This window comes from Callorhinchus milii, unplaced genomic scaffold (genome assembly GCF_018977255.1).
Source record: "Callorhinchus milii isolate IMCB2004 unplaced genomic scaffold, IMCB_Cmil_1.0 Scaffold4, whole genome shotgun sequence".
In the NCBI taxonomy this organism is placed as follows: Eukaryota; Metazoa; Chordata; class Chondrichthyes; order Chimaeriformes; family Callorhinchidae; genus Callorhinchus; species Callorhinchus milii.
Window position 1 is genome coordinate 12,229,607 of NW_024704745.1, and position 14,516 is coordinate 12,244,122.

At 44.5% G+C, this 14,516-nt stretch overlaps 1 protein-coding gene across 1 annotated transcript; it reads left to right on the forward strand.

Annotated features, from left to right (window-relative positions):
* Nucleotides 1-3,613: 3,613 nt before the first annotated feature.
* Nucleotides 3,614-13,738, forward strand: trim45 (tripartite motif containing 45). The gene is made up of 6 exons (XM_007895858.2): nt 3,614-4,115; nt 6,109-6,845; nt 10,192-10,321; nt 11,329-11,443; nt 12,483-12,609; nt 13,158-13,738. Exons 1-6 carry the CDS (start codon nt 3,637-3,639, stop codon nt 13,304-13,306), a joined length of 1,737 nt encoding a protein of 578 aa, XP_007894049.1. The 5' UTR covers nt 3,614-3,636; the 3' UTR covers nt 13,307-13,738.
* Nucleotides 13,739-14,516: the final 778 nt, after the last annotated feature.

Sequence of the window (14,516 nt, forward strand, 5' to 3'; positions counted from 1 at the left end):
TCTAAATGGTAACTGCAATGTTTTGCGAATATATACAACTACTTTTCTAAATGGTAACTGCAATGTTTCACTTCTAAGAGGTGTGATTATACCACCATTAAACAAAGTTATAAAGTGCATCGATGATAGCATTTGTGCATAGTAGGCATATGATGTGATATTAGCAATCTGTACTTTTCTGAAAGACATTGTCATCTAGTAAAGTGTCTTACAAGATCACTTAACCTGTTTTAAAACAAAATTATCTGCACGAATGGAAAAGTTGTTCCTCATGTCACCAATCTTTCAAAGGAGGAAGATGGCTTGTGTGGAAGGGGAATAGTGTTGGTTGGAGAAATAAGGAAAATTTACAAACATTCAGTGTTTCTGAATTATTTTTCAATAATAAATAACAATAATAAATTGGTCATTTTCAATCCACGACTGCTGTGGAAGACTGCTGTGCGCAATTGGCTGCCGCGTTTTGCCCACAACTATACAGTCAATTCACTTTACAGTATATTCTGTGAAGCGCTTTGAGATGTCTAGAAGACGTGAAAAACGCTACATCAAATGGAAGGATTATTATTATCTTTTATTATTATTTTCACAACATTAAAATGATTTGATTGATTCCTATATTAAACAATGTTATGTATATCATTTATACAGATTATTCAGAACTGTGCATCTCATGTCCTCTCCCACACCAAGCTCTGTGAGTTTCACCCGGGTTCACTGGCTCCCCAACCTCCAGAAGATTGGGTTTAAGATCCTCGTCCTCTCAAAGACCTCCGAGGTCTTGCTCCTCTATACAGGGAGTTCGATCTACTACCACCTTACCAACCTTCCTGCTCCCTACAATCATTGGGCAAGTTGGGAGGGAGAGGCTTTTAAGAGCTAACAGTGAGGGGAGGGGGGAGGCAGGGCAAGGAAGACAAAGGAGAAAATGGGGTAGAGGACAGGGGATGATGGGTTAAAGAGGTGTTAATGATGCTGAACAAAGGGGGGATTGCAACAAAGAGGGGGAATAGAGGTGTGAATACTGCAGGACAGAAGTGGGGGGAAAAAAGAACTTGCAACAAAACAGGCAGGTGAGGGCGAGAAAAGGTGTGTTTGGGACTTAGATGATGTGGTAATGGTCACAGAAGAGGGGGAGTGGGAAGGTGAGCTGTTATGGTCTGAAATTGTTGAAATCAATATTGAGGCCAGAGGGCTGTAAGGTCCCTAGCAGATAAATGAGGTGCTGTTACTCAAACTTGCGCTGTGGCTTTTTGAAACAACGTAGAAGACGGTGGATGGAAAGGTCAGAGTGCAAGTGGGAGGGAAAGTTGAAATGGCAAGAAACCGGAAGCTCAGGGTTGTGCTTGCGGACAGAACGGAGGAGTTCGGCAAATCGGTCACCCAATCTGTGTTTCATCTCCCCATTGTAGAGGAGACACATCGTGAGCAGCGAATGCAGTAAACTACATTGGTGGTAGTAAATCACTGTCTCACTTGAACTCTGTGTTTGGGGTCCTGGACAGTGGTACGTCAGCGCTTTGGGACGTCCTCCCGACCTGGAAGCTGCTCTATAAATGTAATTTTGTTGTTGTTGTATGGGAGGAGGTGAAAGGGCAGGCATTGCATCTCCTGCGCTGACATACCACTTGTTGAGTCCTGCAGCTCAGTGGTTAGAGCACTCGCTTTGCAAGTGAGAGTCCTGAGTTCAATTCCAGGCAGAGGGCGATACCTTGGGCAAGTTTCCTTACTCCACACAGAGCCTAATAATAATCCCTCCAAAACCCAAAACAATAGTAAATTGGTCATTTTCAATCTACGACTGTTTGTGGGACATTGCTGTGTGCAATTGGCCGCCGCGTTCGCCCACAAATATACAGTCAATTCACTTTACAGTGTGTTCTGTGAAGCGCTTTGGGACGTCCTCCCGACGTGAAAAGCGCTATATCAAATGCAAGGATTATTATTATTATTATATGGGTAAAGCGAGTCGACTGCATGTTTGCGGGCGAAAGCGGAATCGTTCGTTCTAACGCGAGAGGAATATCTCAAAGAGCTTCACAAAGCTGTCTGGGCGCGAGTCCCTGCCTCGGGTGTGGGTTGAAGAAGAGAAAAGAACAGTGGAGTGGAGTGGGCATCATTGGTGGAGTCCTGTAGCTCAGTGGTTAGAGCACTCGCTTTGAAGCGAGAGACCTGAGTTCAATTCCAGGCAGAGGGTGAAACCTTGGGCAAGTTTCCTTACTCCACACAGAGCCTAATAATAATCCCTCCAAAACCCAAAACAATAATAAATTGGTCATTTTCAATCTACGACTGTTTGTGGGACATTGCTGTGCACAATTGGCCGCCGCGTTCGCCCACAAATATACAGTCAATTCACTTTACAGTGTGTTCCGTGAAGCGCTTTGGGACGTCCTCCCGACGTGAAAAGCGCTATATCAAATGCAAGGATTATTATTATTATTATTATTACTATTAATGCCACCGGTCCTCCAGGGCTCTGGGGGCAGCAGGTGCTCCCCCGCGCCGCACTGCTCTTCGGGCTCAGTTCGGATCCTCTCGGCTCCGCTCGGCTTTCCTCCCCCCCCCCCCCCCCCCCACCCACCCACGTGCCCTCCCCCCATGGTCCCGCCTACCGGCGCCCGATTGGTTGGAGCGGTGTGAGTGCGCGGCCGCCGATTGGGCGGCCGGGCCGTCCATCAGGGGAGCGGCTACATTGTGGCCAGGACTGGGAGTGGCAGTGGGGAGTGTTACAAGTGGTTTGGTCTCTGCAGCTGTTCACAGGGGCACTGAGGGTCTGCAGTCTCTGATGCACATTCACACTCACTCACTCACACACACACACACACTCACTGACTCTCACACACACACACTCACTGACTCTCACACTCACTCACTCACTCACACACACACACTCACTCACTCACTCACTCACTCACACACACACTCACTGACTCTCACACACACACACTCACACACACACACACTCACTCACTCACTCACACACACACACTCACTCACTCACACTCAAAAAATGAGGCTAAAATATGTTTCTGCAGCTGAACTCTGGAGCAATCACTCCCTCAGGGAGAGGCGAGTGGGACATTTTTTGCTGTGAATATTTTGGGAAAACAATTGACTGGGGTGTGGTTTGAAAGTCTCTCTCATGTCTCTGTTGTGTGAGATTTCAGGGGAGTTGAAAGATATCTTCAAAGGCGATTTGGGTTGCAAATTCCACGCATTTTTGGAGTCCGGGGGTAGGGGATTTTTTTTTTAAAAAAAATGAAATGAAGAAGGATTCAGATGCAACATCTTTAATTTTTTTTTAAGAGGGACGAAGCAGACTGAAGGAACGCGTCTGGAAGGGGGAAAAAAAAACACGTATTAAGGGAATTTGTAAACGGTTACAATTGAGCAAACTGAATCTGCTCAAACTTAAGTTTTTGACCGTGCCTTCGGCTCCCCTCTCGACTCTCTACCCCCTCCTCGCTCCCTCCCTTCCCTCCCCTCACCCTGACCATTTCCCCCCCAATGCTCGGGTCCTGACCCAACTGTCCAGCGCCTTGGGACGTCCTCCCGACGTGAAAGGCTCTCTCAATGGAATCTTGTTGTTGTTGTTGTTGTTGTTAGTGGCATTGTGAGGTGGAGGTTTCCAAAATGTCAGGAACTGAGGACAAGTCACAAACTGCCTCTGGTAAGACATTTCCACTCTCTTCCAATGTTGAAGAAGCTTCAGGCAGCTGTGGGACCAAGTGTTCAGTTTGTAATCATCTCTACAGAGATCCGAGGATCTTACCCTGTCTTCACACACTGTGCCTGGAGTGTGTCAGGGGCTTGAAGCAGTTCTCTATTCCCAGGGCTCAGAGGGAGGATGATCGTGGACCTGGTGTCTCAGTGGACCATTGTGGACCTGAAGCTGTCATCCTGTGCCCAGTCTGTGATTGTGAAGTGGATTTACCAGTTGCTGGAGTGGAAGCATTGACCAGCAACCAGTTGATTCTCAATGAGGTCTTACTGGAACGCATACAGAGAGCTGATTCTGGGCTGGTCTGTGATCTGTGTAATGATGGGGATGCTGAAAGAAGATGTGACATGTGTTGTGTAAATCTCTGTGACTTCTGTTCCAAAGCACACAGGTAAGGTACTGTTTGGAAGGGGCATCAGATTGCATTTCCCCTTTTTTTTTGCAACTGCAAAGTAAATTAAGTCGTGACGGGCAGTGAAACACGATGATTGGACTAATACTTTTAGCCTGTCTTTATACTTTTGCTCAATAACTTTCTCTAATTGGTTTTTATGGTGTTTGTTTGATTTACACACAGATTAATGATTGTAGTGTAGTATACGTATTAGGAAAGTGATCTCATCCATGTTGTCATCACCTGTGCTGCTGGTACTGCACATCTTTAGGTTCAGAGGCTGGATGAAGGGTCAAGGTCCATTAACACAACAACCAGCAATATAGAAAGCAGAAACTCAGTGAGTGAAGTAGTTGGTTTTTGTCACGTTTGGAATTTAGTAATCTGTAAATTATATAAAAAAGTGAAAGGTGAGGGAGCTGAGAGGCATTTCACAGTGGTGAAGTTGAATAAATTTGAGACGAGACAGTGAATTAAGTTTTGATTTCAACAACATGACCATGGAGAGCGCGGGAGAGGGAACGGCCAATAATAGTCAGGCTGACATACCTTGTGCACCACTTTGAAATCAGCACTACTATGGTCAACTTTGCGATTTTATTGTTAATATTCTCATTATGTTATAGTTTAAAGGAGATTGATATTTTGTTCACCGAGTATTTTGTCAAGCCATTTTTGAATAGTCTTAATCCCAATTGCACTGATGACTATAGGAACTATGTTTGTTTTACATTGCCACATAAGTGCACATTCAATTTATAGATTGATATGTTTCCTGATTTTCTCTAGTTCCTTGCATTTTGCATTATCACTTGGGATAGCCAAATCGATAGTACTACATAACATAACATGTAGGAGCAGGAGTAGGTCATTGGGCCCTTCAAGCCTGCCCCGCTATTCAATCATGGCTGATCTTCTAATCTAACTCCAGCTAATAACCTGACCCTGCCTTATCCCCATATCCCTTAATTCCTTTTGCAATAAGAAATCTTATCTATCTCAGTCTTGGATTTGTTCAAGGACTAAGCATCAACAGCCCTTTGGGGCAGTGAGTTCCATACATTCACCGCCCTTTGAGTGAAGAAGTTCTTCCTCAACTCAGTGCGAAAGTGCTGGCCTCTGATTTTAAGGTTGTGACCTCTGGTTTTAGTTTCTCCAACCAGGGGAAACAATCTCCCACTATCTACTCTATCACACCCTTTGATGATCTTATAGGTTTCTATAAGATCCCCTCTAATTCTTCTATATTCTAGAGAATATAGGACCAAGTTGGTCAGCCTATCCTCGCAACTCAACCCCTTCGTCCTTGGTACTAACCTAGTAAATCTACGCTGCACCCCCTCCAAAGCAAGTACGTCCTTCCTTAAATGAGGAGACCAAAACTGGACACAGTATTCCAGGTGTGGTCTCACCAGGGCCCTATACAGTTGCAGCAAGACTTCCCTACTCTTATACTCTAATCCTTTCATAATGAATGCTAACATACCGTTCGCCTTCCTAATTCCTTGCTGCACCTGCAGACTAACTTTCTGTGATTGGTGTACAAGGACACCCAAGTCCCTCTGGACGCTAACACATTCGCTAACTACATGTACAATCTATTTGATTTTTTTTATGATAGTGTATGATCTGTTCTAGCAGATTGTCCTGTTCTGTAATCTGAATCCCAGATTATTGTGATGTTGTTTCTCGATGTAACTTTTGCTAGTTGATGTTTACAAATTGTCCAGTGAATATTATTATTATGTTGTTGTGAGGGTCAGCCAGAACAAAAATACTGCCATGTTACACTTGAATAACTGTTACTTTTCTTAGTAATTGAACTTTCTGCAGGAAGTGCACATTTTGTGCACTGGGTATCTGTCAAGCTATTTCTGAATTGTCTTATTAACGGTCCCAGTTGCACCAATAATTATAGGAACTATGCTTGTCTTGTACTGCCATGATTATGAATATATTAACCTTTTCTTGTTATGTATTCCTCCTCCAGAAGGCAGAGAAAAACTGCTTCCCATGTTACAGTGGCCCTGAGGGATCTGAAATGTGGCAAGGGAAGGATTTCTAAGCCCGTGCTTTGCCCATTTCACCCAGCAGAGGAACTACGGCTGTTTTGCGAGACGTGCGATCGTCTGGTGTGCCGGGATTGTTGTATGGTGGAACATCGTGACCACCGCTGTGATTTCATTGCTAACGTTATCAACAAGCATGGCGATTTTATTCGAGAGTTGCTCAAACAAACACAACCGCACGTCAGGCAACTGCAGGAGACGTTACGTGACATCGGCAGAGCCAAGCTGCAAGTGCGAGAGCGGACCAAAGTAATAGCCGAAGAAATTAAAACGTTCACAGAGTATTACATCAAGGCTTTGGAGGCGCATCAAGGTAGACTTTTGAAAGAGTTGGAAGAGCTGAAAATTCACAAGGAGAATTCCCTGCATTTGCAGCAGATCCAGTTGGAGCAGATGTTCTCGGATGTGAAGACTGGTGTGGATTTCACAGAGCACCTGCTGACCAGTGGCTCCCACGTGGAGATCCTACTGACCAAGCATGTGGTGGTGAAACGGCTGAAGCAGCTACACCAGATCAGTTACAGTACTCGCCCAGGAGAGGACGATGCAATACGATTCGAACCTCAGGAGAGGGCAGCACAGTGCAACGGGCTTGAAGTGTTTGGAGTTATTGTCACAAAGGCAGTTGATCCAAACAAGTGTGTTCTTCAGGGGGAAGGTGAGCTAAAAAGACCAGAATGAGTCTTCAAGTGCAGAATAGTTTGATAACGTGCTGAGAAGGTCTCTAAGCTCTTTCAAAGTTAGCTAGAAAGTGTAATGACTGTGTATTTGTAGGCAGATATGGGAGCCGATTTGTGCACAGCAATGTCCCACAAACAACCATGAGGTGAAAAATACATTTATCTGGAGCATTGTTGGCCAGGGCACTGGGAGCAACTCCCTTCTCTTTTCAAAGAGTGCCAAGGGATCTTTAAAGTCCATCTGGTTTAATATACATTGGAATATACAGCACAGAAACGGGTCGTTCGGCCCAACTGGTCTATGCCGGTGTTTATGCTCCACATGAGCCTCCTCCTGCCCTTCCTCAACTAAGCCTTCAAGCATAACCTTCTATTCCTTTCTCCCTCATGTACCTATACAGCTTTCTCTTAATTACATCTATGCTATTTGCCTCAACAATTCCTTGTAGCATGTTCCACATTCCCACACTTGTTTTGAAGAAATTTCTTCTAACTTCCCTATTTGATCTATTTGTGACTATTTTATATTGATAGCCCCGGGGTTTGGTATCCCTCACAAGTGGGAGCATCTTCCCTATGTCTACCCTATCAAAACCTTTCATCATTTTAAAGACCTCTATCAGGTCACCCCTTACCCTCTTTTCAAGAGTCCAAGTATGTTCAGCCTTTCCTGATAGGTATAACTTCTCAGTTCTGGGATCATCCTTGCAAATCTCCTTTGCACCCTCTCCAGTACCTCTACAACCCTTCTATAATGTGGGGACCAGAACTGCACACAATATCCTAAGTGTGGTCTAACCGAGGTTCTATAGAGGTTTATTGTAACTTCCCTGGTTTTCATTTCTATCCCTCCAGAAATGAGCCCCAATAATAATAATAATCCTTGCATTTGATATAGCGTTTTTCACGTCGGGAGGACGTCCCAAAGCGCTTCACAGAACACACTGTAAAGTGAATTGACTGTATATTTGTAGCGAACCCGGCAGCCAATTGCGCACAGCAATGTCCCACGAACAGTCGTAGATTGAAAATGACCAATTTATTATTGTTTTTGGTTTTGGAGGGATTATTATTAGGCTCTGTGTGGAGTAAGGAAACTTGCCCAAGGTTTCGCCCTCTGCCTGGAATTGAACTCAGGTCTCTCGCTTGTAAAGTGAGTGCTCTAACCACTGAGCTACAGGACTCCACAAATATCTGGTTTGCTTTTTTTATGGCCTTATTAAGCTGCGTTGCTACTTTTAGTGAATTGTGTATGTGTACCCCTAGATCCCTTTGCTCCTCATTTAGGTTTTTATTTTCCAGGATGTATGTGACTTCCGTATTCCTTCTACCAAAATGTAACTTCACACTTTTCTACATGGAAATGCATTTGCCATTTAAATGCCCACTCAGCAAGTTTATTAATGTCTTGCTGTAATTTGTTGCATTCCTCCTCTGGTATTAACTATTCCACCCAATTTGGTGTCATCCGCAAATTTTGAAATTGTACTGCTGATTCCCGAATCCAAATCATTAATGTATATTATGAACAACAGTGGTCCCAATACCGATCCTTGTACCCTACCCTTTACCCCTGCTCTCTGTTTTCAGTTTTGCAGCCAGTTTCCTATCCATTCTGTTATTTTTCCACATGCTCTTTCCTTAACAGCGCCTTGGGATGCCCTCCCGACATGAAAGGCGCTATACAAATGTAATCTTGTTGTTGTTGTATTCATTAGTCTATTTTGTGGTTCCTTATTGAGCCTTATACTTAGCTGGAAATTCATCTCGTGGTGTAAAATTATACTTCTTTATGCTGTATTCTTTTCAGCTAGGGAAAATTGATATACTAAAACACCGGCTAGCCGGACAAGACAGCCCAGCAAGAATATTACTGCTCAGATTGTTGTTTACATTCCAACCTTCATCTGTTGCCTGTGAATTATTAACCTGGCCGAACAACAACAAAATTGCAATTATATTGTGTCTTTCATGTCCCAAGGCATGAGACAATGAGGGTTTTGCACCCAAGCTATAGGTTGGGATCAGAGAAGGGTGGAGGGCATGGAGTGGAAGAGGGAAGATGACCAAAGGCATGGTTGAAACGGAATATCTTTAGATGGGCCTTGAAGGAGGGACTCTGAGACACAATTCCAGAGGCTGGGGGCAGAAAGACTGAAGGCCTGACCCTAAAAAAATGTTAAACAAGACACCAAGGTTCGTACTGGTTCAGCAAGGCGGAGAATGCATTCATGAACAGTTATGTTGTCAGCGCCTGAGGTGGGGAGATGCTGATGGGAGCCAAGCAAGAGAGCATCAGTCTTTTTGATGTCAGCCGAGAGTGACCACTATGGTTTTACTTCACACTTATGTCAAACTGCCTGGTTTTATTTCTCACACTAGTGACAGACTGGATGAATAAAGTGGTCAACAGTGTCAAAGGCAACAGAGCGATAAAGAAGGACAAGGAAACAGAGAGAGCCCCAGTCATAGATAGACAGAATGTCATTTGTAACTGACTAAGGCTGTCTCCGAGACACCGTCTGGCGTGAAGGGTGCTATATAAATACTCGTTGTTCTTGTGTCTGTTCTATGGGCAGAAACCAGATTAGAGAGGTTCAAACAGGAAGTGGTGGGAGAGGAAAGAGAGAAGCTGAGAAGCAACAACTCGTTCGTAGATCTTGGAAAGGAAAGGTTGGAGATCGGTCAGTAGTTTGAGAAGAGAGACTTGTCTTCTGTCTTTAAGGAGATTGGAATGGTGCCAGTAAACACAAAGAGGTTCACGATGTCTGTAAATGATGAGGAAAGGAGGTGGAGCTGGGAGATATTAGCGGAGTAGGGATGGATCAAGGGAGCAGGTGGTGGGTTTCATTTGGTAATTGATGGAGGTGAGAGAACATTGGGTGACTGGGTCAAAAGGGTGGAGGAAGGGATAGGTGGGAACCGGAGGGGACCTAGGGAGGGGTTGGTGGTTCAAAGGGCTGAGGCAGCAGAGTGGATCCCCTCATTTTTGGACTTGAAGATGTCCATCATCTCATATTTGGAATTGGAGGAGAGGATAGGCAATGATGCATTGGAGTATATAAATTGGTCATTCACCTCCTGGCTGTTTGTGGGACATTATTGTATCCAAATTAGCTGCCAGATTTGTCTACAAATGCACAGTCGCAGCACTACAGTTATATTTGTGAAATGTTTTGACATTATAGTTGCTATATTAAATAAAATAATAATTATAAATTTTAAATTATTATTATTTTACAGTGTTTGTGGAGTATTTCTCGAAACACCACCTTGCCTTATATATAGTTTAATATTATGCTACTTTCATTTGTTAACATCCAGGCCTCCATGTTGGCCGACAAGACAGGCTGACTGCGTTCACACTGGTCTGTAATGATCAATCAGGACAGCAGATGGGCAGAGGAGGAGAATCTGTTCGGGTTAGCATCTTCAACAAGAGCAGCAAAGACCGGTGGGTTACTTGTGTAAGAGTTAATGGAACGATTGCTCTTGACAATTGCTAGCTGCATTATTAGCTATGAAAAATTTATTATCGTACAACCCTTTCACTTCAGGAGGACCTCTCAAAGCTCATATATAATTTTACCCCGCTGACAGGGTACCCGAACTGGGTGGCAAGGGAAGATTGGGACCTGAGAGAGTCAGGAGTGGAAAGACGACCCTTAATTATAAATAATAATCCTTACATATGATGTAGGGCCATATGTCAAAAGGTCTCAAAGTGCCTCACAGGATTTACTGTGAAATGAAGCGACTGTATTTGTAAGCGAATGCAAAAGCACAATTGAGCATAGCAATGTCCCACAAATAGCCAGTCAGGATCTTGGTTTAACGTCTCATCCTTACTTGTGATGTAAATTACCGGTATACTATTGTAGGATCTCATTGTTACAAACCCAAGTTTTTAGTCACTCTCAGAAATTTTATTTTTTTGAAGTTCAGTTTTTCACAAAGCTGCAAAGAATGGAACAGCCAGTTAGCAAATATTTGGTTGTGAGAATTCTCTGTTCTTTTGAATCCATGCAGCCTGTTTTGTTCATGTGTTTTGATCTTTGCCATTCAAACAAATACTTTGAATGGGGTGCCAAGTACAGTCAATATGAAAAAGTAAACCTACATCTTGTTATTAGAGGGTGTTTGTAAACATAGAGAATTGATTCCCTTTAATGCCGCTGTTGTATTAAAAGTACCAGTTTTTTTGATTGGGAATAAAACTGACTTATTGAGCATTTTCATTGTTTCTCTGGTTTTGTTGAGGCTAAAACTGTACTTTTATCTTTGACATTCTATCCAAAATTCACAGTTCCTACTGACTTCTCACCATTGGTTACTCATCTAGCCTAATATCCTGTAGAACTATAGAAACTTTTGGTTCATATAAATGTGTTCAGTTCTTAGTTAGTTTGGTTTTGCTGCCATGAGCTATTGCAATTTGTAAAGGCTTATTATTTCCCACAGTGTTGTCAAGCCAACGGTGGAAGATAATCATGATGGGACTTACTGCATCACTTACACTCCCCAGGAGCCAGGACCACACACGGTGTGGGTCCATGTAAAAGGGCAGCATGTGGAGGTGAGTCTGGCAGACAAGTGTTTGGTTTGTGAAAAAAAAAGGGGCTCAAAAGGGTGAACCAGTTTGTTGCTTGAAGTTTCACGGCATAAATTATTAAACCACATGCGATCAAGGGTACATGGTCATTTCTGATGAGATAAGATTAAAAAGCCTTGTCTCTGTATTTAACCTAAAATGTAATTTGTATTTTGACCATTTTGCATGGATGTGCCGAGAGTGAATTAGTATCATCGACACGTGAAAAGTATTGCTGACGATGCAGACAACCAGCATAGACATTTATCCCTCCCAATCAGTGTTTGTCTGCTATTTTCACTTCTCCACTATGTTTTGTGCTTTCACCCTCAGTTCTTTAGTACTGAGAAATCAAGAGGAAGTTTATAAATTGTGTATTTTGTTGAAATAGAGCCAAGGAGTCAATGACTAATTTGTTTTATTTGAGGCATTGTCTTCTCGGAACTGAGCTGACTCAAGTAGGTGTGCTTGACGACAGATGTCAAAACCAAGCCAGTCCTTTGTGGCGGTCTCAGTAGTCCAGTTCATGAATCAGCTGGGTATGCAGTACTCCAGGGCAAGGCTGATGACAGACCACCTAGCTGACTTATAATAAGCCTTCTTCAGAGCAGATCGGTCACTGGAGCCCGGAGGATTGTTCCTACTCAGCTCTTGTTAAACCCGCAAGCCCAAACCCTAATGGATAGGGTAGTCCTAGCTGGACAAGCAGTGGGATACTTCCCTTACATGACTTTCAATGGTAAGCTTTGCTTTAACGGATTTAATCCTAGCAGTGCTCCAGCGCACACTCTGGCATCCACAAACTTTGGCTCTTGCCAACCTGGGCCCAATACTCTCTGGAATTAGGTAAGAGGGGATGGTGTTCCTTCCATTTCAGACATGGGAATTCTCGTGTGTGGGTGACATATATGGAACTCTCAATTTGGTTTGGATACTCTGAAGCATGGTGATGGTTTTCTGCATGTGTTGGACTCCCAGCTGAATTAAACCAAAATAATGTTAATAGCTCACTGTTGTTTTCCAGGGATCTCCATTCAACCTGACAGTAAAAAGTAAATTCCGTAAGCACACTGGGGCCTTTCACTGCTGCACATTCTGTTCCAGCGGTGGGCAAAAGGATGTTCGTTGTGGCTGTGGGGGCACAATGTTAGGTGAGCAGAACAGAAGGATTTATTTTGTTAGAAACTCAACAACAACTTGCATTTATGGAGCTCCCTTCAAGCGAGGTACTGTCCCGGAGCGCTTGACAGTCGTGGAGTCTGACCCTGAGCCAGGGGGAGAGGGAGGGGGGAGGTGACCGTAACCACATTCAAAAAAGGTAGATGAGCATAATAATAATAACCCTTGCATTTGATATAGCGCTTTTCAAGTCTTCTAGACGTCTCAAAGCGCTTCACAGAATATACTGTAAAGTGAATTGACTGTACATTTGTGGGCGAACTCGGCAGCCAATTGCGCACAGCAGTGTCCCACAAACAGGCGTAGATTGAAAATGACCAATTTATTATTGTTTTGTTTTGGAGGGATTATTATTAGGCTCTATGTGGAGGAAGGAAACTTGCCCAAGGTTTCGCCCTCTGCCTGGAATTGAACTCGGGTCTCTCGCTTGCAAAGCGAGTGCTCTAACCACTGAGCTACAGGACTCCAATGCTTCATCTCTAGCACACTGTGAAATTCTCTCTTATTTTTTTATTGTCAGGTGGGTATCAAGGCTGCGGACATGGTCACAAAGGTCACCCTGGACGGCCACACTGGTCCTGCTGCGGGAAGCTGTCTGAAAATTCAGAATGTGCTGGACCCGTAAATGGCAGTTTATACCGTAGCCTGGTCACGACTGTGGCTCTCTAACAATTTGAAAAAGCTGCGGGTGGCGTGGTGGGGGGAAGTAACTGCAAGCCTCACATTGTTTCTGAAAAGTCAGCCTTGCTGCAAAATGGTAATTGTAATTTGCAGTAACTGGTTGTTCAGTCAGCGTGGATAGTGGAACTTTACACAGGCTGATGCTGTTGTGAACTTCCTTTTAATTATATGACATTGGAATTGGAGAAGCCGGAAAATTTCTTGAGTCGGTCAATGCTGATTATTTTGAGAACGTGTTCCAAGGGACTCTTTGTACTGGGAGGTGAAGAAAAAGAACAGGAGGATTGTATCCTGCTCTACTTCTGTGACTTTTCCTCCCTTATCTCCTCCCTCAATCTCTCCCTCCGCATCCACTCCGCCACCCACGTCCCCGGTCACCCCCTCGACCTGATGATCGCTCGGGGCCTCACCGTCTCGGACCTCACCATCATCGACAAAGTGATCTCGGACCATCACTTCATCTCCCTTAACTCCTCAATCCCTCCCCCCTCCGCCACCCAACCCACCTACATCTCATACTGCCCCTGGAATAAAAAAATCCCACCCCCCCCCACCTCGGCTGTCTTGGAGTCATCTGAACGCCTTCCCCTCTGGACGTCCTCCCGCAATGACCTAACCTCCTTGGTCACCCTTCTCCAATCTCGATTCCCTCGCTCCCCTCTCTTCCCGAACCGTCTTCTACTCATGCAAATCACCTTGGTACACCAGCCAGCTCTGCTCCCCTAAAGCCCAGGCAGTTCCGCTGAGTGCACCTGGCTTAAATCAAACCTAACTGTCCACCGGCAGATTTGGCTGGACCATGTCAAATCCTACCATTCTGCCCTCACCTTCGCCAAATCGTCATTCTACTCCCAAGACAATCTTGGAGGCTAAGGACGACCCCTGGCTCCTCTTCTCCATCACAAACTGACTCCTCTGCCCAACCTCTCACACCTCACCCATCCTCACCTCAAATGCCAACTGCGAGGCAATGCTGGACTTCCTCGCATCCAAAGTCGAGGGAATCCGTTCAGCTGCCTCTGCCACTGTATCTGCTAATCTGGCCCCATGTCCTCCCCCACCTCAGCCCCTACCCACCCCTCCCTCTACACCTTTGAACCCATCTCCTCCGCTCTCATCACCACCACCTGCTCCCTCGACCCCATCCCTAACCCTCTCCTTACCTCCCAGCTCCACCTCCTTGCCCCTCTACTCACTG